This window comes from Nycticebus coucang, chromosome 5 (assembly GCF_027406575.1).
Source record: "Nycticebus coucang isolate mNycCou1 chromosome 5, mNycCou1.pri, whole genome shotgun sequence".
In the NCBI taxonomy this organism is placed as follows: domain Eukaryota; kingdom Metazoa; phylum Chordata; class Mammalia; order Primates; family Lorisidae; genus Nycticebus; species Nycticebus coucang.
In genome coordinates this window covers 132,975,063-133,002,286 of record NC_069784.1, presented here as the reverse complement: position 1 = coordinate 133,002,286, position 27,224 = coordinate 132,975,063, and the positions used below count along the sequence as shown (strand labels likewise).

The 27,224-nt window shown below is 44.4% G+C and overlaps 2 protein-coding genes across 9 annotated transcripts in view; one reads left to right on the top strand and one right to left on the bottom strand.

Annotated features, from left to right (window-relative positions):
• The window catches only part of SERAC1 (serine active site containing 1), a 45,962-nt gene extending 45,007 nt beyond the window's left edge, over positions 1-955 (top strand). For all 5 annotated transcript variants that reach the window (XM_053592775.1, XM_053592777.1, XM_053592774.1 and 2 more), the window contains one exon: positions 781-955. In XM_053592775.1, coding sequence (XP_053448750.1) covers positions 781-917 — 137 coding nt within the window. In that variant the 3' untranslated portion in view covers positions 918-955. The remainder of the gene's footprint in view (positions 1-780) is intronic.
• Positions 956-9,031: 8,076 nt separating this feature from the next.
• The window catches only part of SYNJ2 (synaptojanin 2), an 86,641-nt gene continuing 68,448 nt past the window's right edge, over positions 9,032-27,224 (bottom strand). For 2 of the 4 annotated variants that reach the window (XM_053592767.1, XM_053592768.1), the window contains exons 19-27: positions 24,475-24,693; positions 24,295-24,373; positions 23,561-23,729; positions 22,996-23,169; positions 20,355-20,489; positions 18,483-18,595; positions 17,245-17,353; positions 14,698-14,873; positions 9,032-12,877 (exon numbers count right to left, since the gene is read on the bottom strand). In XM_053592767.1, coding sequence (XP_053448742.1) covers positions 12,125-12,877; positions 14,698-14,873; positions 17,245-17,353; positions 18,483-18,595; positions 20,355-20,489; positions 22,996-23,169; positions 23,561-23,729; positions 24,295-24,373; positions 24,475-24,693 — 1,927 coding nt within the window. In that variant the 3' untranslated portion in view covers positions 9,032-12,124. Of the gene's footprint in view, positions 12,878-14,088; positions 14,239-14,697; positions 14,874-17,244; positions 17,354-18,482; positions 18,596-20,354; positions 20,490-22,995; positions 23,170-23,560; positions 23,730-24,294; positions 24,374-24,474; positions 24,694-27,224 lie in introns of all 4 variants that reach the window. The other 2 variants (XM_053592771.1, XM_053592769.1) reach the window with 2 other exon arrangements.

The following is a 27,224-nucleotide window of genomic DNA, read 5'->3' as shown; positions in this document are numbered from 1 at the left end:
GGCTCTTCTTCCTCATAACTACCAGCATTGCTCTCCTAGAGGCCTCCCTAGTACCTCTTATCCCTTCCAGCCAGCTGGACTTGGTTAAACAGAAATATCAGAAACCCGTCCAGTCTGGTTAACCTCTTGACGCAGTTAAGCACTACGTCATCTCGCCCCTGGTGGGTGCATGGGAATTTGGGTGTAGAATGGGTCCTGTGTGAGACCTTCCCATTCTTTTTGTCAGGACCGGGAAGTTTCTATGTTTTGTTTTTTTAAAGTAATTCATTTTGTTCTACTTTATTTTATTTATTTATTTGTTGTTGTTGTTTTGTCAGATATGAAATGTATCATATACTGTATGGAATCATTTAATAATAACGTGCAGGTGTGAGAAGGTTTTGCGCTCAGGTTTCTTTCACTATGAAATTAGGAAGTAGCCAGAACCCATAGAAGGATTTGTGAAAAGCATAACACTGATGGCACTTACTGAGAATCTATTCTTGCAAGGTTTGTCAAATGTTGTTTTAAGCCACAAACTTTAAGTTTCTATGTTTTGTTTTTTTAAAGTAATTCATTTTGTTCTACTTTATTTTATTTATTTATTTGTTGTTGTTGTTGCAGTTTGGCCGGGGCTGGGTTTGAACCCACCACCCTCAGCATATGGGTTTGGCGAGTTTCTATGTTTTTTAAGAGCCTCTTAGGACAATCAAAGCAACATAAAACTACTCATTTGCCTCTTTTGATGTTGACGAGCGGGAAGCATATATTTTCTATTACTGACATTTTTGTTTTCTTCAGACTTAGGCATTGGAGCTCTAATTCCTGTGGATGTTAACCATTTGAACATTTGTAAGCCAAAGACAAGGAATGCTTATCTGTATCAACGCACTTTACAATTCATCCGTGAAACTTTAGCCAAAGACCTTGAAAACTAACAGCTGTCTTCTTCCATTTTTCATATGTGAATTCAGTGTGAGAAACTTAGTGTTTTTTCTCTTTTTAAGTTATGAGCAATCATGCAAATATAGTCATTTTGGCATCAGCGTGGTCTGGAGTATGTTGCAGACAACAGACTATTGCTCTCCACTGTACAGCACAGGAGCGCCAATCACAGAAGAAAGGGCTAGATTGGGTGCTTTTGACTTACAGAAATCTCTTTCGTGCCACTTACAATTTGCAGCGTTGGGCCTCGCGGCTGGGAGCAAAGCTGCTATGGCTGGAGTAGCCTTTCCACCTGCCACTGCCTTGGCACATCCCCGGGGATCACTGGCAGGTCCTGAAGGGAGAGCCACTGTCAGCTCACCATGACAGTGCCATCAGGAGAGCACCTCAAGTGGAGACAAGAATGAACCAGAACATGAAAGACTCCGTTTTAGCTCTAGGTATCCACGTGCTATATAATTTTATAACATGTCAGTCTTTTAAACTTTTAGTTTTTAACTAAAAGTTAAACCCTTTCCTTAACACATTACTACTGGTATTAACTCTGTCAGACCTATTGTCCTGTATGGGTTAGTTCTTACATTTTCCATTTTCATATGGCAAAGAACAAATCTTTTTTTTTTTTTAATTTTAGCTTACAGTAATTCTTTCCCGGTTGCAGCTACTTATGCTTGGAATTTGTCCTAGATAAGGATAAAGTAGCTAATCCATTATTGATCAAAGGTGAAATACAACTATTCAAAGCCATTATATGTATTAGGAATACTTGATATCAAGATTCTTGAATTCTCTTTCGCTAAATAAAGTATACCTTTCTTTTTTGCTCATTTGGAATTGGTATTAATTGACCTCTAATGTGAAAAATAGGACATCACATTGGACTTTTTTCTCTTTAGAATAATAGAATTACTGAGATGTAATTCACATATCATAAAATTCATTAGCCTTTTAAAGTGTGCAATTTGTTGGTTTTTAGTATATTCAGTTACGCAACCGTTGTTGCTACCTGATTTCAGAACATTTTATTATCTCAAAAGGACCTCTCCGTACCCAGGAGCAGTCACTTCCTACGCCCCTTTCCCCAGCTTTGGTAAACACTAGTTTACTTGCTATCTCTGTGGATTTGCCTCAGGGGTACGCCATATAAATGGACTCGTTCCATATGTAGCCATCTTTGCTGCCTGCCTTCTCTTGTTTTCAAAGTTCATACATGATTTATGATGTCTGACAATTAAGTTCAAGAATCATCCTAGAAAAAGTGCTCCATACCTCACTGCTAAACATCACCAGGGTCATCTTTGAGGTACTCCCCTTGGGAAGCTGCGCACTGATGCCGGGGCCTAGTCCACCCTTTAAAGCAATTTTGAAACTTTTTCTGGAATGACCAGCAGAGCTGTCATCATATGGCACACAAAAGCATGCAACAGTAACGAATGCCACTCAGGAGGACACCACCACACGTTGACATGAACGCAGCTCTGAGACTGACATACCTTACAGAGTTGTTCATACCGTGCTGCCAATGAAAGCACATCGTGGCGAGTTCACACCGTAATTGTCAGACTTTGTACAACAACAGCTCTAATGGTCATTCCAGAAAAGGAGTTCAAATATTGCTGTGAAGGGTGGACCAGGTGCTAGTTCACTGCATAGCTTGAGGGGAGTACTTGGAAGGTGACCATAGTGATATTTAGCAATGAGGCCTGTAAAACGTCTTCTAGGATGTTTGTGAACTTAATTGTCAGACTTCATAGCATGTGCCAATGCTTCATTCCTTTCTATGGCCAAAAATATTTTATTACATGCCACATGTGTGTGGACATCTGGGTCTGTCCAGGTTTTGTCTATTGTGGGCAAATGATTCACGATCATTTGTGCACAAGTTTTTTGTGTGGACAAGTTGTTATAGTTTTTTTTTTTTTTTCCTGGAGGCAGGGTTTTACTCTATTGCCCAGAGCTGGAGCACAGTGGCATCATCATGGCTCACTGCAACCTCAGACTCCTGGGCTCAAGCTCTCCTGCCTCAGCGCCCCCAAGTAGCAGGGACTATACACATGCACCACCACACTGGGCTAATTTTTACATTTTTTTGTAGAAATGAGGTCTTGCTATGTTGCCCAAACTGGTCTCAAATTCCTGGCTTCTAACAATCATCCTGCCTCAGCCTCCAAAAGTGCTGGGATTAGAGGCGTAAGCTACCATGCCTGCGTGGGCAATTTTTAAAAGGCCTTTCTTCTTCCAGCACATGGCTTGGGGCACAGGGCCGGTATTAACATTTCTGATCCCACTTACCCTCCTTAGCTGGGTATCTTTGTGCACTTTGAGGTAATTTGTAGACCTGAAAGAAACTACCAAGAAATGGAGCTATGGTTCTGGCAAATTGCTAAGGTGAGGAGGAAAGAAATTAGGCCAGGGCTTGCCAAGGGAGTTTGACAGTCCCACACGTAACACTAAGGTGGGGCGGCAAAGGGCTGTATGCACCAAGTAAGAGTGGAGAAGGAAACACTGTTGATGACGCTTGGGTGATTCAGGGACGCTTAAGCCTAGAACGTGAATTAGGAGACTCCCAACTGGTATGTCCCTGCATCTGTCAAAAGTAAAGGAGGAAGGTACATTCATCTCACCCCTTAAATTATTTCTACAAATAGCTTTTCAAATAACATAGTGACTAGTCAAAGACAACCAGGTATACAAGGGTGTAAGATGCCAGGAAAGGGAGAACAACCCCTCCCCCGCCAGAAAAAAAGAAAACAAAACAAGGGACACATTTGAGATGGACATGTCAGAGATGTCCAAACAACTCTGCTTAAAGTGCAACAGTTGAAATAGCTTCAGAAATAGAAAACTATATAGTGACTTGAGATTTTAAAAGTACCAAAATTAGATTCTGGACAAGAAAAATAAGGCTGTACATGAAGATAAACTCAGCAAAAGAATTTAATAAAGGGTATCTAAAGAAAAAAACCCAACAATTAGCATCATACTTAATGTTAAAAATATTAACACTTTCTTTTTGAGAACAGGAAACACAAGAAGGCCTGCAACTGGCATTTTTACCATTGTACTAAATGCCCTACTAGCTCTGTAAAGACAAGAAAAAAACAGACACAAGAGAAAGCAGCAGATTCATTGTTTGCAGATAAGATTGTCTACATAGAAAACAAAAGAATCGACAGGATTCTCAATTGCAGGACACATTTTAAAGTATTTTAATATATCTGTAATTGGGCTGCATCTCATAATAGATGGCAAATGATAATTTAGTTGGAAATTTTCTTAAAAATAATGGTATAGTTGGCTGCGTTGTGGTGACATGCACCTATAGTCCCAGCTACTCAGGAGGCTGAGGTGGGAAGATAGCCGAGTCCAGAAATTTGAGACCAGCCTAAGCAACATAGTGAGAACCTGTCTAAAAAAAATTTTTTTTTAAATAATGGTGTATAAAAAGTTGAATGCAGGGGCTCAGACCTGTAATCCCAGCAGTTTGGGAGGCTGAGGCGGGTGGATTTCCTGAGCTTAGGAGTTTGAGACCAGCCTGAGCAAGAGCCAGACCCCATCTCTAAAAATAGCCGGGCATTGTGGCGGATGCCTAGGATGCCTTTAGTCCCAGCTACTCGGGAGGCTGAGGCAAGAGAATTGCTTGAGTCCAATAGTTTGAAGTTGCTGTAACACCAGGGCACTCTACCGAGGGCAACAAAGTAAGACTCTGTTGCAAAAAAAAAAAAAAAAAAATGTACAAGTAGTGTATCTATTAGTTGATGGCACATTAGGTGTATTAAAATATAGTAAAATTTTTACAATTTTATGAGTTTGGTAAATTTGCTGATGCAGTCAATACACAAAATATTTTCTTTTCGGAGACAAAGAGTCTCCCTCTGTCGTCCTGGGTACAGTGCCTTGGTGCCATCAACGCTCACAGCAATTTCAAACTCCTGGGCTGAAGAGATCCCCTTGCCTCAGCCTCCTGGGTAGCTGGGACTACAGGTGCTCACCCCCACCAAAACGCCTGGCTAGTTTTTCTATTTTTATTGGAGATGCAGTCGTGCTCTTGCTGAGACTGGTCTCTAACTCCTGAGCTCAAGCAATCTACCTGCCTCAGCTCCCCAGAGTGCCAGGATTATAGCTGTGAGCCACTGCGCCCAGACCCAAAAACTTGTCTATATTTAAATATACTAGCGAAAAATAGCAAATGAATTTTAAATAAGAATTGTTAGAAATAATCATGGTATTAAGATCATGAAGAAAATGTTATTCAGAAATATATAAAGTATTTCAGAGTCAAATAGGATAGCAGAATTGCTTTAAAATATTTCAGCAGGGCGGCGCCTATAGCTCAGTGGGTAGGGCGCCGGCCCCATATACCAAGGGTGGCAGGTTCAAACCTGGCCCCAGCCAAACTGCAACAACAACAACAAAAAAAATATTTCAGCAAAAGAAAACATATAGCAAATATAGCAAAAGAGAAATAAAGCTAAATGTTAATTATTGTTAAATCTATGTAATAGGTATATGAGGGTCCAAACTATTCTGTTTGATTTCATGTACATTTGAAAATTTTTATAACAAGTAAAATACTTTGAGAAACATCCATGAAGATCCTAAATGGAGAAATATCCTGTGTTCTGGAAGACTCTTTATAAAGAAGTCTGCTCTCTTCTATGCAGCCCCAGTCAAAAATTCCAGTATATTTTTAAAATGGAATTTAATTGATTCAGAAATGAAATCAGCTTCAAAAATCAATCCTCCACATGGCTGCAAAGCAAACCTTAATTTTAAAAAGGAGATTCTAGGTCATATTCTCAGGTCATACTCCAATAAAATTAAGAGTAAGCAATTTAAAAATGTCCAGAAAAACCCTTAACTACTTGGAAATTATAAAGTCTCCTAAATAACACTTGGATCGAAGAGAAAATAAAAATTACAATCTAGCAATTAAGGACAAGAATATTTCATGCTCAAATCTGTAGGGTACAGTTAAAGCTGTAAGCAGGGGAAAAGGTATAACTTTAAATATCTTTTTTTTCTTTTTCTTTTGCAGTTTTTGGCCGGGGCTGGGTTTGAACCCACCACCTCTGGCTTATGGGGGCGGCGCCCTACCCTTTTGAGCCACAGGCGCTGCCCAACTTTAAATATCTTTATTGTTAAGTATTAAAGACTAAAAATAATGGAACCTAGTGTTACTTTTGGCTATGATTAGGAAAAGGACAAAATTCAACAATAGAAAATGGATACAAATGAAAGGTAAGTTGAAATTAATCGAAGATGTTTAAAAACTGAGAAAAAAATTTTTTTAAAGCAATAGAAAGGATATATAAACCTAAAGTTTATTTATTTATTATTTTATTATTATTATTTGGAGACAGTGTCTCACTCTGTCGCCCTGGGTAGAGTGTCACAATGTAATAGCCCACAGCAACCTCAAACCCTCAGGCTCAAGCAATCCTCTTGCCTCAGTTTTTCTATTTTTAGTAGGGATGGGATGTTGCTTTTGCTCAGGCTGGTCTCTAACCTGTGAGCTCAAGCAATTCACCCGCCTTGGCCTCCCACAGTGCTAGGATTACAGGCGTGAGCAACCGCACCCAGCCCCAGTTACTTTAAAATGTCAATGAAACTGAGTAACACCTTGAGGAACCTAAATAAGGAAGCAAGAACAATGGTTACTTAATAAATGGTACCAGGATAACTGTCCCTCAGGAAGATGTGTTGGACCCCGACTTCATTTCTATTATAAACCATGTTCCAGATGCTTTGAAGAATTGTTACTGGCCAGGGAAAGCCACTTTATCACACAGATTCCTTTAGGTATTTCTACTACCAATCATTTCTATTCCTTAAAAATAAAATCCTAAACTATCATTTAAAGTCCTGTGAAATTATCTTTCCCATCAGCAAACATCCTTTCCATGTACATAAATCAACTCTTACTTTTCAAATTCTTAATCCTTCTGCTCTACAAAAGATGATGTTAAGACAAGCCATGTATTAGGAGAAAATATTTGCAAAAGACACATCTGAGAACGGACTGTTAACCAAAATGCATAAAGAACCCTTAAAACCCAACAATAAGAAAATGAGCAATTAAAAAAGGGGCCAATCTGAACAGATACTTCACCAATGAAGTTACACAGATGGCGAATGAGAATAAGAAAATATGTTCAATATCGTGTAGTGTTAGGGAATTTCAAATTAAAACAAGGTACTACTATAGACCTATTAAAATGGCCCATTTTAATGGTGACAACCATTTGTTGGTGACAACACCAAATGCTGGCAAGAAGGCAGAACACAGGAACCCTCATTCACTGCTGGTGGGAATACAAAGCGGTAGTCACTTTGGAAGACGTTTCAACAGCTTCTTACACAACTGAACATGCTCTTACCATATGATCCGGCAATCGTACTCCTTGGTATTTACCCAAGTGAACTGAAAACTTGTAGAGATTTGTAGCAGCTTTGGTTATAATTGCCTATAATTGTAGGCAACCAAGCCTACATTCTTTAGTACGTGAGTGGATAAACTGTGGTACATCCAGACAATGGAACACTATTCAGCACTTGGCTACCAACCACGAAAAGACGTGGAAGAAACTTAAATACTATTTCTAAGTGAAAGAAGCTGATCTGAAAAGGCTACATGCTGTACAATACCAACTTTGTGACATTCTGGAAAGGGCAAACCCAGGAGACAGTAAAAAGACAAGTGGCTGCCAAGCGAGGGCGGGGGTGGGGGGAGAGATGAACAGGTGGAGCACAGAGGGTTTTTAGGCACTGAAACTCTCCTGGACGATCCTACCCAGGAGATGTGTCATTCACTACATATCTGTCCAAAGCTGCAGAATGTACGCCACCAACAGGGACCCCCAATGTAAACTACGGGCAATGATGTATCAAGGTGGTTCATCGATTATTAACAAATGTGCTACTCTTACCGGGACATCGCGAGTGGAGGCCGCTGTGCACGTGCAGGGCCAGGATAGATGGGAATGCTTACTTTCTACTTAATTTTGCTGTGAACCTAAAACTGCTCTAAAAATAAACTAAAAAATTAAAAAAAAAAAAAAGGTTACAAGTTCTTAATACTCTTCTCTCAGACCTTCCCTAACAGAGGGTTTACTGTTCACCATTACTCTCTCAGTTGTGTTCTGACGGTCTCACTGAGATACAGGCAAACAATTCAAGCCCCTGTAAGAGGGAGTTTTGAACTTACCTCCCCCACTACGTTGGAAAGGTTCCAAACTGGCTGTTTTCCTCTTCCTCATCCAAGTCTCGATGCTGTGTACTCAGGTTAAGTGAAGTCAATGTAGTACTCCTTACTGGCCAGGAAGGACTAGCCATATTTATTACCATGAGCGTATCAGGGTATTATTAGTTATTCCAGAATATAATCAGAGAACAGTTATGGCCTAATTTTTGTGCATTAATTAGCTCAGAACAAACCAAGACAGAATTTGGAGTGTTTACTCCCCTCTCCTGCCTCTATGCAGTAAAGCACTCAGATCACACTCTGATTTCAAGCGTTTGTAAGTTTGCTACACAATTTCATTGAAAATGAATTCAAGCATCTCTCAAGTCTTATAGATCACGTAGCACAAAGTTATGTTATGGCCTTGATCTCTGCTAGCAGCATTCAAGTCAGAATTTTTTTTTTTTTTTTTGAGACAGAGTCCCAAGCTGGCATCCTGGGTAGAGTGCTGTGGCATCACAGCTCACAGCAACCTCAGACTCTTGGGCTTAAGTGGTTCTCTTGCCTCAGCCTCCCCAGTAGCTGGGACTACAAGAGCTGACCATAATGCCTGGTTATTTTTGTTGTTGTTGTTGCAGTTATCATTGTTGTTTTAGCAGGCCTAGGCTGGGTTTGAACCCACCAGCCCTGGTGTATGTGGCTGGCACCCTACCCACTGAGCTACGGATGCTGCCATGAAGTCATAAATTCTTAACCTAATGATTACTTCACCACTTCTTCAATTTAATTTGATGGTTACAAATATGAACCCAAAGTAAAAACTCAGAGAAATAACTACTTCTTGTATTTGATCTAGAACAGAAGGCTAGCCAAAGAAGTTCTCTTCATAGCTGAAAAGAAATAAGCCCAATTTTTTTTAAAAAGACAAAAACATTTAATAGGTATTATGTACAACTTCAGTACAAATTATTACTTCAAAAAATATTACAGGTTTTTTATTAAACCTTTGTCACCCAATAAATAATCTTTGCAGCTTTCCTTCTCAATGAAATGACTTAATTATAAAGTGAATGTTTTACGACACAACTTCGGGTAACTTAAACACACGACGGGGAGAATTTTATTACGTATCTTGAACTTCAGCTTTAAACTTTTGTAGGAATTGCTTGGGTAGATGTCCTAATTTCAATCACTTACTGGAACAAATTAAAACAAGACGATTGAGAAGATTGTGTTGTGCCAGACAATTCAACTGGGGTCACAGAGACAAGGTTGAGTTGAAAAGTTCTGTACCTGACCCACCTGCAGTGACCGGAACCATGTCTGAGGACAGCAGTAATGCGATAATAAACAACAAGGTCACAACAAGAGGTCCTGAATGGCAGCAAAGATGAACAAACTAAAAAACTAAAAAACCACAGAATGAAATCCCCAAGATGGCAGCTACTCACTGTCGAGGTAATTTAGACAACTCTTATGCTAACAGGAGAAACCTACCAAACAGTAAGCATTGATTTAAAAAATAAATGAGGCAGTTCCATATGTCCTTTTTTTTTTTTTTTAAGAGAATTCTGGTCTGAGAATGGTAAACATTACCAACTCAAAATCTAGTCTTTATTGTTTAATTTGAACAAACATGATCAAATATTATTTGTTTTTTTTTTTTTTTGTTGTTGTTGTTGTTTTTTTTGAGACAGTGTTTCACTCTTTCACCTAGGCTGAAATGTAGTGGCCTTACCATAGCTCACTGCAACGCTGAACTCTTGGGCTTAAGTGATCCTTTTCCCTTAGCCTCCCAAATAGCTGAGACTAGAGGTGCACACCGCCTGGCTAAGTTTTCTTTTCTTTTTGTAGAGATGGAGTCTTGCTCTTGCTCAGGCTGATCTCCAACTCCTGGCCTCAAGTGGTCCTCCCTCCTTGGCCTCCCAGAGTGCTCGGATTACAGGCATGAGCCACCATGCCCAGCCTCGTTTGTTCAATTCTTAATGTTAAGCTACTCATAATTTTCTTGTTGCTCACCTCCCTAAGACAACAGAATTCTCTGTTAATACTATCAGACTCTTAAGACCTACTTGTGTGGTAGCTTAACAGAAATTCTGTTCTCTGTACCATTTATTTGCTATCTAGAACACAGAAGATCACTGGCATTGTAAGCGACGTGAGTGGACTGCCTTTCTGTGTAGTGTTATATATATTTGCTTTCAAGTTCACCTCCTTTTTAGTGGGAAAAGAAGTTATAGGGAAAACAGTATTTGAAGGAAGAATTCTTCAATTTCATTTCTGATTATCCCTGTTAGTAATAATACACATCCTGGCACATCACTTATCTTCTCCAAGCAACTCACCTTGCTTTCTCTCCCTAACTCTTTTAAGGGTTATGCTGTTTGCTGCTTATGTCTTATAGAGGTAAAAAAAATTGTATAAAGTATTTGTGTCCCACTGAAAGCCTCCTGATCACCTGAATACAGTCTGTTATAACTGCTCAACTATACATATTATCTGTTTAGCTTTGTGGGTCACTGATTTTTTTTTAATCAGTTTTCAGATGAAAGTGATACATGTTATAGTTCTGTCTTTGAGTCCCAGATTTAAGTAATCTGCAATATATATTAATAGTGACAGCATAAACTAATTGTGAAACCCCAGAGGTCTGACTGGTGATGAGAGAGTGGTATATCCCAGGCAAGGTGATTCTTACCCTTAACCATCAGCATTTAGGACAGGGATTCCTTAGACTCACATGAGGGATAACATGGAATCATTGCTGTACAATTCTCTGACATGAAAGAATCCTAAATGTGGTAGGCGGTGCAATTAGATCTTACCAGTGAACTTCTTATTAGCAAAAATATGATATCTGCTCCAAATGCATTCTGGACCTTATAATATTACTTCTGAAATACAAAACAGTATGGTAATGTCCTTTTTAATTATTGGATAGGGGAGAAGTGGTGCTGGAAACATGCTGGAAAATTGTATAAACAAAACAATAATCCTAACAAACAGACAAGCCAAACCAGAAGTGCCTCCCTGGCAGTTCTTATATACAAGGACAAGTGGAACCTTCCTTCCTGAAGCTACAGCCAGGCAAACTAGGCTGAAATCAACATTGTCCATCTTATAACCATGAGAATCACTGCCATGTACCAGCGTGTGTTTTCATGTTTTGTGCTTTTACGGGTATGGAATATAATGGGGAAAAGAATCCTTAAGGTTTCATTTAGTAAGGACTAGGTAGTGGATAAAAACCAGTTTGAGTAGCATACCATGGCGCAGAAGTGTAGCAATTTACAGGGCGTGCAACATCTAAGACCTGGTGCAGGAGTCTTTAGCTAGCTGAAGGTGAGGTTAAGCGACTGGTATATACTTTGGAACTCAAACTTTATACACCAGCTCTCATGGGATTCACATATAATCAAGATTAATACACATGGACACACTTAAACATATGGGCTCACAGGAATGTGTAGTCTAGTCACTTGGTTGACCTATTCTCTGCTTCCATCCCTGATTCTTTTAACCTGTTTAAGTGGGCCAGGACAGCTACTAATGGTCCCACTTCCCTTTTAATGTAATCCTATTTTATGCATCAAACTTCAAGTGGTTCATCCAAAAGTTATTTCAAATCTATGAGATACAAATAAAACAAAAGCAAAAATCCCCACTGCATACACACACAGATTGAACAGTCATATACAATTCAGTGGGAGAGAGTGTCTTAGGCCTCATCAGTTAGATTTTCTTTCTTAAAATCCATACACTGAATTTTAAAGGAGTTTCCCCTTCTCCTAAGAGGAAAAGTAAAATGTACAAATCTTGAATAAAACATATTTTGGTGGCTGAGTAATAATCTTATTGAATGAGAGACGTAATTTTTGTAAACTACACAAGAGTGACAGGTGCACAGATATTTTTTTCAGTGTGCCTTTAAATAGACGTCTCTTTTGACCCAGTGAAGTGATGCCTGGAGGAAGAAATGACACATTCTGTAAGAGAGGGGCCTTCTGAGTTGCTCAGTCATGTGTTTGCCAGGGGGTCAAACACCTGTAGCACCGTCCTCTTGTCGTTGTCACTGATTGTCACCCAGTGACTTAAGTTTTGTTGCTCACAATCTGATGGCAGCTCCACCGGGGCAGCTGAAGCACTGACTTGCACTGGGTCTGTGTGTGCTGTTTTAGGAGCCCTGGTCCCTGAGTCCAAAGGGTCAGAGCTCTTGGAGAGCCAGGCATGACTCAGCAGTTTAGGGTGGAGGAGGCTCCAGAATGGATCTTGACAGTCCCCAAGAAGGGAGCCTGCATCTGACTTCATCACTTTGGTGTCATGAGTTCCGGGGCTTGTAGCAGGTGAAGTGCCAAGAAAATCCACAGATGGGAAGAAAGCGCCTATGTCAGGCGGGGTTCCAGAGGGACAGCCACTGCTGCTGCCACCACCACTGCCACAAGTGAGACCCTGGAGAGGCTGGCTGCTGCTTGGCAGGTGGAAGGCTGCCGGGGCTGACTTCTTTCTCCTTGGGGGCACCTTCGGTGCGACAGACAGAGCCTCCAGAGGTGGTGGCATGGTGGCTTCTGCCAAGGGAGGGGCTTCAGCTGGTGCTGGCTTCCCTCTGATTGGTCTCCTCTCCACGCCTTTCCCAGGCTGAGATGTTCTTGGTTTGGGAACAGGAGGGACTCGAGGGACTGCAGCTAGAAGAGGGGTTTCGAGGCTTGTCTCTGGGGACCCAACTGTAAAATGGACAGTCTGCAGCTCAAACTGTTCATCTGGTGACAGGGGCTGAGAAAAGGCAAGATGGAAAGGGTAATTAAGCAGCCACCCTGGGAAGCTGAGAATCAGAGGACACTCAGTGGTCAGCAGGGAATGGACATAAGATTAAGCGGACATGCTAGCAAATTTGTGATCTGAGAATGCTAGGAAGCTGAAACATGACCAGGCCAGAAACGCACAGGAGAAACACACACAGGTCACCAGCATGTCCAACGAGAGATGAGTGGGAGTTTTAAAACCAGGGCCACGGTGAGTAACTTGAGGCAAAGTTTTCTTTGAAACCTTAGAAAATGAGTTATGCTCTTCCCTTATTAAAAGCAAACCTCTCTGAAGAACATTCTTTGAAGATGCAGCTTGGCCTGATAACTAGTCTGTACCATGCTAGGGTGAGGTAACTCAGTCACAGCACTAATGCATACGGCTTCTCCTGCAGTCTTCTGTCTTTCAATATAGAAGCGTGGAAACTTCCCACAGGGACTTTGCTCCCCAGTTATGAGTCACGGCTATCACCTAACATCCTAAACAACAGCATGGTACAGAACGAAGCTTTTATACAGAAATGGCTATCAGTACCTAACCATCGGCATTGTGGTTATTTCCTTTGGTTCTTTAGAAAACAAGAAAATAATCCCTCCTCCAACGACCTTTAACTCCTGTGTGGCAGGCTAGAAAAGTATATCCATTTCTGCTCCTGGCTTTTAAAAAGACAAAGCAGACAGTCCCCGACTCACTGTGGTTTTGACTTAACAAGTGAGTTTTGACTTAAGTGAGCTTTGACTCACTGTGGCTTTTCAACTTTACGATGCTGAGAAAGTATTATTCAGTGAAAAGCATACTTCAAATATTGGTCTTTTTAGTATTATAAAATAGGCTTTCCGTCAGATGATTTTGCCCACCTGTAGGCTAAGTAGTCTCAGCACGTTTAAGGCAGGCTAGGCCGAGCTGTGAGGTTCAGCAAGTTAGATGTATTAAATGAGTTTTCAACCTAATGATATTTTCAACTTACGGCAGGCTGATTGGGATGTAAGTCGAGGAACATCTGAACAGGGATGAGGAGGGAAAAGGTCTACTTTGTAGGAAGGCATGGAAACTGGACAGCCAGCAACGATCCAGAGAGGGACAGAAAAGCAACCCAGAAAACACAGAGCCAGCTCATCGGGAGTGCAGAGCTAAAGCGACGGCTCACACTCCCCACGGCAGGTGGGCAGACACGGGATTACCGAGGGTCCGTTCCTAGAACACCGAGCTCACACGGAAGATCCAGATGTGTCTATAGGTGCCAATCTTTGGGCTGCTACTGTCCTTACAAACTCATGTCTCTGAAGCAGTAAGCAAGGCTGAGAGGCTTGAGAGCGAGAGCAAAAAACAATCTGCAAGAAAAGTGGCGAGACCAGCTGTGGGGCCTGCAGCAGACAGGCCGCATGACAGCCTGTCAGACTGCTAGTCTGGCCAATAAAACCTGCACGCCGGGAACCGTGTGCACACAATACAGACCAGGGACAAACGGCACCATGGGCACACATGGGGGAAATGCATCCCACAGTGTCCCTCGGGGACACAGAACACTTAGAAGTGTAACACCTCTAAGCTGTTCTTGTCACAGTGAGAAACTGCAGAAAGACAGTGAACTCCTACTGTTCTGCTCAGCCTGAGCTGAGCCACAGCAGGGAGAGAGGGGTGTCAGCCTTTCCTCAAAGATGTGCTGTGTCTGGTACTCACAGAGCGTGTGGCGAGATCATAACCAACCAGACAGTGTGCGAGACGCAAGTCTCAGCCAGCAAGGCGTCCCGGCAACTTAGGAGTAAGAGGCGTGAGCGGCCAGGTTTTACCTTTCCTGTCCTTCGCAAGGTCGGCTTCTTGATGGCAGGAACTCTGGGTGCCGGCCGCCGGGGCAGGAGCAGGGGCACCTGGGGAGTCTCTGGCTTGGCCCCCACTAGTGTGGGCTCTGGTTCAGAGGATACTTTGTCCCTCAAAGCCAGGGCACTCAGGGCTTCTTCTGGGGCACCTGAAACAAAATCGCATGGCTGACCGTGGAGAGACGGAGGCAGTCCGCTGCATGCTCTACTCTTTAGACAGGCTACACCCTAAGGATAACTGACTATTCAATGGATTTTCTTTTTTCTAGAAAAAAAATCTTTGAGGAGTGTCACTATCGAACAGCTAGGTTTGGTCCCAGCTTCTCCTGCTCACCTTGGGGTGGTGATCTGGGGCCTGTGGATGGGCTGGGTGGGAGGCCAGTGAGGCTCTGAGATCACATGCGAAGCTGCGGACTTGCCTTTCTCAGGGAAGATGATTTACAATGCATCAAAATTTTGGTGGACCCACAACTAAGCAAGTGTTAAATCGGGACTACGGGAAGATTTCAAACCTATACTAACTTCTCCATCTCCAGATTCTTTTATAAAGCAGATATAATCCACATACCATGAAATGCACTGTTTTTAAGGTACCATTAGTGGTTTACAGTATACACAAAGTTGTATCACTACCGCCACTATCTAATTCCAGAACATTTTCACTACCTGAAAAAGAAACCTTGCACCTATCATCAGTAACTCCCATCCCCTCCTCCCTCCAGCCCCCGGAAACCATGAAGAACTTTCTGGCTCTATGCAAGTGGTTATTCTGAACAGTTCATCAAAGTGGGATCATATACTAGGTGGCCTTCTGTGTCTTCTCTCACTGAGGATGATGCTCCGGTGCGACGTAGCTCGTGTCTGCGCTGCCCTCTCTTCCTTACTGTTAGGGCTGAACGCTGTTCCATTGTATGCACATACCATATTTGGTTCATCTGTCTATCTTCAGTTGATGGACACTTGGGTTGTTACATCCATATTTTTAGTTTTTTTTTTTTTTTAATTAAAGAAGAAAATGCACTTTTGGCAGTATTATCCTACAACAGTGTTTCTCAACCTCTTACTTCACGCCCGCCTTAGATATTACTTGAGAGTTCCAAACAAGTTAAATACACTGGCTACAGCAAAATCAGATAACTATCATTGCATGCGTCTTTTCAGAAGGCACAATCTCCCCTCAGCAAAAGAAATTCCGGAAAAAAGTCACAACCTAGCCAAAAAAGTTAGTTATCAGTGATTTTGAATGAATGATTTTATCTATCTGAGACAAAGGCCCACTTTCTTGCCTCCAGTAGAGTGCTGTGGCTTCATAGCTCACAGCAACCTCAAACTCTTGGGCTTAAGCCATCTTCTTGCCTCAGTCTCCCAAGTAGTTGGGACAGCAGGTACCCGCCACAATGCCCGGCTTTTTATTTATTTTTTTCAGTTTTTGGCTAGGGCTGGGTTTGAACCCACCACCTCTGGCATATGGGGCCGGCACCCTACTCCTTTGAGCCACAGGTGCCACGTTGCCCTACCTGGCTATTTTTTTTGGAGATAAGGTCTTGCTCAAGTTGGTGTCAAACTTGTGAGCTCGTGTGATCCTCCCCACTTGGCCTCCCAGAGGGCTGGGATTACAGGCATGAGCTACCAGGCCCAGTCCTGAATGAATAATTTTATTTATTTATTTATTTTTTTGTGGAGACAGAGTCTCACTTTACCACCCTCGGTGGAGTGCCATGGCGTCACAGCTCACAGCAACCTCCAGCTCTTGGACTCCCGCGATTCTCCTGCCTCAGCCTCCCAAGCAGCTGGGACTACAGGCGCCTGCCACAACACCTGGCTATTTTTTTGTTGCAGTTTGGCCAGGGCTGGGTTTGAACCTGCCACCCTCAGCATATGGGGCTGGCGCCCTACTCACTGAGCCACAGGCACCATCCCTGAATGAATGATTTTTTTTTTTTTTTTTTTTGTGGTTTTTGGCCGGGGCTGGGTTTGAACCTGCCACCTCCGGCATATGGGACCGGCGCCCTACTCCTTGAGCCACAGGCGCCGCCCCCCTGAATGAATGATTTTAAATGAAAGTGATTAACATGGGTTAAATGAAGTGATAGCAACCAAACACGAAGAGGTCCCTCCCTGCCCAGAAGTAAAGAATTTATTTACACTCGCCAATGATTCAAAAGGTAAATTTTGTGCCTGGGATCAGGGCACACACCCTATTTGTCTCTTCACACAGCTGGCAGGATGACAATGCCTGCAGCATTAGCCTTTTAAAAAATTCATTTTTATTTCAGTTCCTTAGATGCTGCTTAATAATCATGGAATTATTTTTATGTATTTACTGAATTATGAATATATAATTTTAAATGGATAATAAATCTTAGAACTTACATAATGTGTTGCTAAAGGGTACTTTTATTTAATCCTGCCTCCAGAAAAATGAAAAACAAACTTATTGTCTTTTCTAGACCACTTTTAGTGGGAAGATGAGGAGGAGAATCATTTCTTCTCCTTGAAGAGCCCCAGGGCAGCACCCACCTCCTTGGGCCTCCAGGAGGCACCGGATCGCTGCTTCTGCCTCCTGAGCGTTGGTGGTTTTGATCTGCTTCACATTATAAGGCTTGCTTATTCCAGTCCTAGCTTTGGGCTTGAGGACAGAATTAGGAAGAGATGTGACTTTGCACAGGCAAGAAAAGAGCCGCATATGGGCACCCACTACCTGCTGGTCCATACAGAGTATGAAACTCACAGACAGCAAGAAAACACAAACTTCCCTCTCCCCCGTGCCGGCCTCCCCTCCCCTAGGAGCACGCCCCTAGGGAGAGGAATGCCAGGGTATCGAGAACTCCCACACTGGGTGGCTACAGGTTTTTGTATGTGCACAAACCATCTTTATTTCAGTAACTGGGTAAAAGCCAGAAGGCAGAATCAGAGGCCTTTCCTGTGGGCTGCTGAGTTATAAATCACCTTCCAGCACATTTCCTTAAAAGTACTCTTTCTACTCTCCGCCCAGCATGTGAGCTGTTCCTCTGCCTCCATCACTGTAAACCACTGGTGTCTAGTCAATCTCCACCCCCGCTGTGGCTGCCTCAGCACCAGCCAGGCCCAGCTCTCCAAGCGGTCGAATGGCATCGTGCGGCACAGCAGCTGCACCCAGCTTCCCGTCCCTCCCTCTGTTCCACTGACCTTTACCCACACTCTGAACCAGCAGCTCACAGGTCTGGAACCCTCCACCTCCACAACCCTGTATGACTATGATTCTTTTTAATCTTTTGAAATTTTTTTCTAATTTCTTTTCCGTAGGAGGTCTATCACTGTGATTCTTGCTAGTGCCCCCTTACTTTGCCGTTGGGGTCAGTAGGTCTCTTTTTAGTTCCTCTCTTAACCAACTTTATGCCTGAATGATCACTTTCTCAGGATGACCGATCCGAATTTCTCCTCTTTCCCTTCTACAGACCACCGAGGGCAAAGGCAAGAATCAGAAGGGGGAGAAACAGATGAGGTCCAGAAACTAGCAATCCCCCTCACCGGGACACTGGGGATATTTGCATCAGAAGTGATTTTCTTTAGAACATTCTGTACAACCACTTAAAAGCCCTAGAAAGGACCTGCTAGTAAGAGTTATCGGGCTTAGAGGGAAGGTGGTGGACAGGTAGAGAGTTACACAGACATAACTCTGTTCACTGAAAACAGGTGACCCTGCACCACCCAAGGCCAACCCTGAGGGTGTCCAATGCCCACCTGCTTTACCCTGAGGTGAATACAGAGGAACTCACTGGTTGCTGAGGTGCTCCTGGCAAGAGTTTCGCCGTCTGCAAAATTGAATACTGCCCATGGGTGCCGGAAGAAATGGACACATCTGAGGCTGACTTTTTCACCAGGAAACCAGCTGTAAAAACCAACGAGCACAGAATCTCAGTCTCAGTGAAGTCAGGATTCCCCTGCCAGCTGCAAGAAGCCAGGGTAGGCGAGGCAGACGCCAGGCAGATGGCAGGTGTGGCACAGGGCTGAGGTGCACGGGACAGGGCTGGCCGAGGACGTGTGGGCTTCTCTTGGGCCACGCAGCTGTGCCTGTTAATGTGCAAGCTCAGGAGAAGCATTATCTGAATGCAAATTTTAACCTAACATCCTGGAGGCTCCAAATTGCATATAAAAACCAACTATTTTTTCATTGGTTAAAAACAATAGTCTTATTAGGCTGGGCACAGTGGCTCACACCTGTGATCCCAGCACTCTGGGAGGCAGAGGTGGGTGGACTGCCTGAGCCCAGGAGTTCAAGACCCGCCTGAGCAAGAATGAGGCCCTGTCTCTAAAAATATATGGGCATTATGGTGGGGCGCCGTTAGTCCCAGCTACTTGGGAAGCTAAGGCAAGAGGAATGCTTGTGCCCAAGAGCTTGAAGTTGCTGTGAGCTATGATGCCATAGCACTCTACAGAGGGCAACAAAGTGAGATTCTGTCTCAAAACAAAAGAAAACCACAAAGGAAACATTGGTATTAGGACCAAATTTTTAAAATATCATGTGGGGAAAAGAAAATCTAAGAATAATAAAAAAAAAAGAAAATCTAAGAATAAATAAATAGATCCCAAAGCAGCATAATAAACTGTGTTAAATTATACTTGCAGCCATTAACAAATCATATCTTAGAACATTTAATGACACAGAAAATAGGACACAATAAATGAAGGAAAAATAACTGACCAAGAAAAATGGACAAGTTTATAAAAAAAAAAAATTAAAATGTGTTTAACTATAGATATATCTAACTAGAAAGAGACTAGAAGTCTTCTGGTTAACAACTACTACCTGTAGATAGTCAAGTGAATTTTCAAATTTCATTCTTCTTTATTATTCTCTATTTTTGTAAAATGTCCACAATAACGTAATTTATACATTTCATTTTCATGTTATTTTTATATTTTATTTCTGAGTATGAGCTCAAAAAAGCAAAAATACACTTAAAAAGTCATGTGCTTCTGGCTTGCCCGAGATCTATTGTGACACAAGCCCTGACAAACCCAATTCTGAAAGTGACGGCCAAGGCAAATCTGATAGGCACAATTTTTGTCGGGAAGAAGTAAACCATGGAGATAAAATGGAAGCTGGTCAGATGCTTATCACAAGTTCATTTGCAGGTTACTAGGGAAAGTTTGCGGGGCTGAGCATCATTTGGAGAGCTGAAAAAACTATGATCCTCTAAGCCTGGCTGAGGAAGAGCTTGTGTTCTTGAAGTCCTCGGGTCGGCTCACAGAGGGGTGACCAGGTCACCTTAGGGTTAGGGGCCTGGGGTTACTGGATCCTAGTAAGCAAAGAGAGGGCAGCCGAGGGGGTTGCCTGCCCCTGCCAAGCTAGACTGCCCCTCCCGTGCTGCGGCCCCAGATCTCCACTCCGTGAGGTCTCCAGCTAAAAGCAGAGAAAGCAAAGACAGGGGACAGCATGTGGAGGGAAGAGTTTCTCTTGCCACGAGAACCACGCAATCTCCAACATCAAATCTGTCCTGGATTTAAGACAAAAAGGAGCGGTGGGAGAGAAGTGCTGTGGGGACTCAAAGGCTGGGAGAGGTGGATCGAGCCAGAGCTCAGGAGGAGGAAACGGGAAGTTATTCCCAGCAGGCATCGGGGCAAGGTGAAAGCGAGCAGAGCCTTACTTGGAGGGGGGGGTCTCTGCGGTGGGTGAGGTGGCCGAGGCCTATTGGGGACCGACAGAGACCTGCTTGGAGAACGGTGTCGGAAATTCTCAACTGCTTCCAGCTCCTGCTTTAGCTCCACAAGGTCCGCGTCATCTGGAGGACATGGTGGGTCATGAGGAAGATGCATTTTCCAAATGTGCGTGTCAGACCTGGGTCTACGCACGGGAAGCTGACTGTGGCCTGTGCACCTGCTGGGGGGCAACCTGGCTCTGTGCAGAGACAGGCCAAGGCAGGGGACAGGGCACCCAATGCCTGCTTGGAACATTTGATAAACTGCAGACAAGGTTTATTTTCCAGACTTGAGAGATGCTGAAATAATTAATGCTGTGGTCCCCGACCTCCTGGACTGGTACCCGTCAATGGCCTGTTAGGAACCAGGCAGGAGGTGAGCGGTGGGCGAGGGAGGGAAGCTTCGTCGTATTTACAGCTGCTTCCCGTTGCTTGCATCACCCTGGAGTTCTGCCTCCTGTCCCATCAGTAGCAGTATTAGATCCTCACAGGAGCACGACCCCACTGCAAACTGCGTGCAAGGAGGGATCTAGCTTGTACTAAAATCTAACCCCTACCCCTGTATATGGAAAAATTGTCTTCCGTGAGACTGGTCTCTGGTGCCAAAAAGTTTGGGGACCACTGCTTTAAAGTGTAGGTGTATTTCCATGTGAAACAATCATAAAGACTGCCACACAAAGTGGAAGAGACAGCTGAAAACTGCAGCCCCAGAGATTCACTCAGCCACAGAGAGACGCTTAATTCCTCACTCTGAATCATGGCAACTGTGCTGGAAGCTGAGAATACTCTCCCTTCTCAGGCAGCTGGACAGCCTGGCACCCAGGGCCAAGTTCCTAGGGTGGAGCATCAAGACCTCAAATCCTAAAAGCCACTGCCCTGCTCCCCTGCCCTGCACGTGGCTTCTAGGAAGCTGAAGGGGACCGAGGAGGCACGTGCTCCTGTCCTGTTACAGACTCAGGCCTTCTCTCCCACACAGCACAGCCCTCTGCACCTCATCTGGACTCACACACCCCATCCCTCAGATCCAACAGCTCCATCCCATGTATCTTTGAGGCTGGAACTGGGGAGAGGCAGGACTTCTCCTTCTAAAGGGAACCCATATCCATGGAGGAGGATGCCCGCCAGGGGGCAAGGCCACCCACATCAACCCCTGCTGCTCTATTCACTTCTCCAGACAGAGAGACATTTGTGCTCACATCTACCCTGGCTCCAGAGAGTGCCTGAATGACAGCCACCCCCAGAGAAAAGGGCCACCTCTTCTCCAAAGAGCACATCCCTCCACTGCTTCAAGGCCGGGCAGGAGCCTTCTGCACCAGCAACACGCAGAACCCCGGTCACACTCTGATGGAGGCTGCAGCTTCCTCAAACCTGGCTGTGCATGCAAACCACCTGGGCAGCTTCATGAAATGCCAGACTCCCAGGGTCGCACCCTGCCCCTGCCAAATCAACATCTCCCTGGCTGGGTTCTGCAATTTGCTGCTCTGTGTGGGCGAACTATTCACCTGTTTGCAGACTGTTTTACAGCCAAAGGGGCTTCGGGATCTTTAAACCCTACTTAGGAAGCACCTTAATTCACTCTCAGCCCTATTTTCTGTTTTCAGTCCTAGCTCAAGGGTCCCGACACATGACTAAGCTCCTGCAGCTGCTGGTTAGAGCTGTCCTCTGACTGGACGCATTTTTGGCTGATGCTGAAATATGAACTACCTACTTGCCAGCCAAGTAACGCTGGTGGGTTTTAAAGCTTATTCAAAAGTTACTGGACCACTTAATCTTGGGGTGTGCGGTTCAATCCACATGACCTTTCAGACCCTCTTTACTTAAGTATAAAACGATAGAACGATGTGACTGAATGATGGCTACGTGGCAATATGGTATTAAAAAAGGTAGAAACTAATGTATGGCTTTCACATGAAAGCTATAACCCAGTTATAACCTAAGAATAGCGGGAAGGGGGAAAGGGAGGGGAGGGAAGGGGGATGGGGGCGGAGGGAGGGTGATTCGTGGGATTACACCTGCGGTGCATCTTACAAGGGTATGTGTGAAACTTAGTAAATGTGGAATGTAAATGTCTTAACACAATAACTAAGAAAATGCCAGGAAGGCTATGTTAACCAGTGTGATGAAAATGTGTCGAACGGTCTATGAAACTAGTGTATGGTGCCCCATGATTGCATTAATGTACACAGCTATGATTTAATTAAAAAAAAAAAAAGGTAACAATAAACCAGCAACTCAGGCCACAGATATTGAATATGTCTCTTATGGGACTGAATCAGAAAAATTCTGAGGAAAACAAACAAACAAACCACAAATGTAAAACCAGTTCAGAGCCACGGCTATTTGAATAGAGAGGAGACACATCATCTTGACTCTGGTGTGTTTTAGGGATACAAGTCGTTGTAAGAAATAAAGTCACTAGAGGAAATCTGTGTGGCAGCTGGATGCCTCTCCAGGGCGTGGGTCCCACCACCCACTACACCTCCCGGCTCAGGCTGGGACCCGCACATGCTCTTGGCTGCTGAGCAAGAGAACAGGCTGCCTTGAGGGAGTTCCATGCCAGAGGCTACTGAAAAGAGGAGGGTTGAGCTACCTTTGTACGTGGGACACTGCTTCTTCTCGGTGAGCACAGGTGACGTGCTAGGAGGAGCCACTGCTGTGGAGCTGGGGACACCAGGAAGGTCTTCTCCCCCCAGTTCACCATCGGAGGCCAAAGCCTGGCTGAATTCATCTACCAAGTAGTCCTCGTCCTCTTCAAGAATATCTCCTGGGAGAGAGACAGGAGCCACAATCAGAATGTCGATGACCAGGACAGAAGGCAGAGTCTTCTTACTGGGACACTTCTGCACACCTCCTCAAAGCCCAGCCTTCACCTGTCAACAGGACAGCACCCCAACCCCACTCTCGCCACAGCCCTGACAGCCTCAACAGCCTCAAAGCCACTGTCTGTAATTAAGTCCAGAGATCCTGGGGTCCCATCTACCACATGTGCGTCCTCTCCACACGTGGGCACTGCCCAGCCCATCATGTGGGATGGCATGCCCGCCCTTCAGACGCTTCTATAGGCTTTGGAGAGCAGATTTCTAGAACAGATCCTTGGAATCTCATGCCTACTGCTGAAGGAACTGCTCCCCTTCCCCCCTGGCAGGGTCACTAACCTTCTGACTCGTAGTCCAGACTTGTGAAGTCAAAGTTTTCCTCCAGCAAACAGGAGTTGGCGGTGGGAGAAACGGGGGCCATGCTGTCCCGTTTCCGCACAATCTCCTCTCGCAAGCCTTTCAGCCAGTCCTTCGTCTTTGGTCTGATCTTCACGGCTCTGCCTTTTACCTGTGAGGGCAGGCAGCACCCGAGGAGAAACGCAAAAGTCGTGACAATCCCTGTGATCACTCAGTGTTTCTTACTCAAACCACGCACGAAAAGCGAGACTGATCTTGTTTAGCCAAGAAAAGCTGAGGGCCCAGACCTCGGACAGGCTTGGCATGGCTCTCACTCATGTGGTCCAAAGGTGAGCTATCATCTCCAGCTTCCCACTCAGAACAAATGTAAAACCAGGATAGTATCAAAAGGGGCCACCTGTGAGCTGTGTGTTCCGAAAGGCAACTCTAAGAGAAAGATCAGCACTGTGCCATTTGGAGGCGTGAACAAAGACAGACCAAGTGACTCAGGAAAAATATTCTAAAACTCACTCTTCCTCCCCAATTCTGCAAGTAGCTAGGGTTGGAGACAAGGCACCTCAGAACCAGAATGAGGAACGCAAGCTCCTCCCTAGGGCGCTGCCTACACAAGAAGACACAGGCTGGGCACGGGCTGGGGCAAGAGGAGAGAGGACAGGACCACATGCCCGTAGGGATCCAGCGGACCCCACTCCACAGTGCGACCAAGCATGACATACCTTCATGCCGTCCACATCCAGGACGCTGAGAGCCGAGTGACTGTCTGCAAACGTCACCAGCATCTGCCCTTGGTTGATCCTGGAATGGATGAGGTTGGTCGCATCAACACCAAGAATAATTCTGCAGCCCTAGTGGATTCTCATTGACACCCCAGCCCACACCAGCAGGGCCCTGGTCACCTGACGAGAACGATTGTCCCATAAGTGCCCAGGGTGTGCATGAGTTCAGTGCGCAGGTCCTCAGGAAACTCGTTCTTCTCTTCTGAGGTGGGCGACTGAAGGTTTACTACGACAGTGGCATCTGGGGGGCCCTGGAAAGAGGACACTTCCTGGAAGACCCTGTCCCGAGCGCCCACATCGACTTCTTGTACTTCCACCTCCACGATCGCCAGCACGGGTCTGTGTCAGAAGGGAAGAGGGACACCAGTGAGCCTGCTAGGCACATGCCCAGCCTCGGCGCCCCAGGGCTCAGCTGCAACAGTCAACATCAGCCCCCTGCACGTGCTACCAGTGGGCTATTCCACAGGTGACTGGCTGGTGGCCTTGCCTTACAGTTTTAGTCTTCTTTCCCCCTAATATTAGCATCACATTGGCATTTTTACCTAAGGATGATTTGAGGGAAGGAAAATGCTGCAGAGCACTAAAGATGTAACTCAGTACTTGGAAAATAACCAGCCGTCAGCGAAGACTTTCTACATGGTAACCCCCCATACTGCCAAGGAGCTGGAAGAGGGGGTCACGCTTCTCAAATAGCCATTTGGCAATTTGCATTAAGAATATCAAAAATGCTCATCTTGGGTGGTGCCTATGGCTCAGTGAGTAGGGTGCCGGCCCCATATACCAAGGGTGGTGGGTTTAAACCCAGCCCCGGCCAAACTGCAACAAAAAAATAGCCAGGCATTGTGGTGGGTGCCTGTAGTCCCAGTTACTCGGGAGGCTGAGGCAAGAGAATCGCCTAAACCCAGGAGTTGGAGGTTGCTATAAGCTATGATGCCACGACACTCTACCGAGGGTGATAAAGTGAGACTATCTCTAAAAAAAAAAAAAAAAATGCTCATCTTTTTTTCACCTAGCAATCTCACTTCTATGACTTCATTCTAAGGAAGTGATCAGAAACCCAAAGATTTGGACACAAGTTTGATCGTTTACAGCATTGCTGATGGGATGGAAAAAAGAGAAATGATCTAATTGTTCCACCATGGGGAAACAGTATGCTATGCGATCAGTAAGAACAATGCTGTAGAAATCTCCTGGATATACACAAAAGACCAGTGTAGCAGGAAATAATGGAATGGTTATAATAATTCTGATATAGAGATGGGTGTTACTCTATTTATAAAAATTCAGAAAATCCTGTATTAGGAATATTATATAGCCTTATTGAAAGCAGTTATAATAAATACAATATTAAGTAGAAACAAAAATACTACAAAATAGTATATAATACTATATATATAATAGTATATAGTATAATACTATATACTATTTAAAACTAGATAATACTGCAAAGTTGAGACACGATGTAATAATAATAACAGTATGCTGCCCAAAATTTATATTACTGTTGTTAGGTTTTTTTTTTCTGCATCAGGAAAATAAGACAGCTAAGAAAATCTGACACAGGGACACGCACTAAGGTGAGTGAGTTTACTTTTTATTAAATTAAATTCATTTATTTAATTACTTTTGAGAGAAGGTTTCACTCTGCCACCCAGTCTAGAGTACAGTGGTGTCATCATAGCTCACTGCGACCTCCACCTCTAAGCTCAAACAATCATCTTGGCTCAGCCTCCTGAGTAGCTAGGACTACAGACATGCACCACCACCACAGCCAGCTAATTTAGAAAAAATTTTTACAGAGATAGAGTCTTGCTAAAAGCTGGTCTTAAACTCCCCGGTTTTAGGTGATCTTTCTGCTTCAGCCTCCCAAAGAGCTAAGATTATAGGCTGTGAGCTTCTGCACCTGGCTGTGATTTTTAAAAACTTCTTTTAGCAGAAACACTTTTGAGAGAAGCCCCACGTGTTAGATGAAGTGGTAACATCTCTGGATAAACGCAGGAGCGGGTGCAGGCATCTCATTCAACCAGCGGTAAGAAGGAATGAAGTACGGAGTCCCATGGCCACAATTCGCCTAGGAGAATCTCCAGAGAAGTATGCTGGGGAAAAAGCCCACCCCAAGACTCGGATTCCATTTACATAACATTCTTGGAATGACAAAATTACAGAAGAGGCTGTAGGCTGGGGTGAAGGGGGGAGTAGTGGGGAAGGAGTGGAGCTACAGACAGGAACCAGGAGGAGGCCTGGGGGACGGAGCGCGCTGCACTCACAATGTCACCATCAGGGGCAACTGGGCAAAGGGCAGGTGGGATCTGCAATTACCTCAAATACAAAGATTAATTAAAAACAATTAGTGTAGTATGTTAAAAAGCAAATGATAAAACAGTTCACATTATCCTCATTCTTTTATACAAATTTTAGATTTATAAGCACATGTGCCTCAAACGTACCTGAAAAATACTGTGGAAAGGCACACAAACCATTACTGAACATCATCTCGGGGTGGGATCATGCACGCTTTGTATTTGCCCCTAATTATCAATCATCCAGATGCTCTGCTTCTGTAACTAGGAAAGCAGTGCACGTCTCTGGTGCCTCTCAAACCAGCGTGACCAGGTCTGCAGCTGCACAGTCCTCCCCAGCTGGCTATGGCTCCTCCCTCCTCCCCAGAAGCTCAGCCACAAGCCCCAGCGGCCTCCCCACTTCCTCTCTCTCCCACAGCCACAGCCAACCCACCAACCAGTTCTGGCGGCTCCACTCTCAGAGTCTATGCAGACCCTACATGTCTCACCTCCTAGACCCATGGCCACCCTGGCCTAAAGCCACCGCTGTGCCCTGCCTTGGTCACCATGGTCATCTACATTGACACTCGG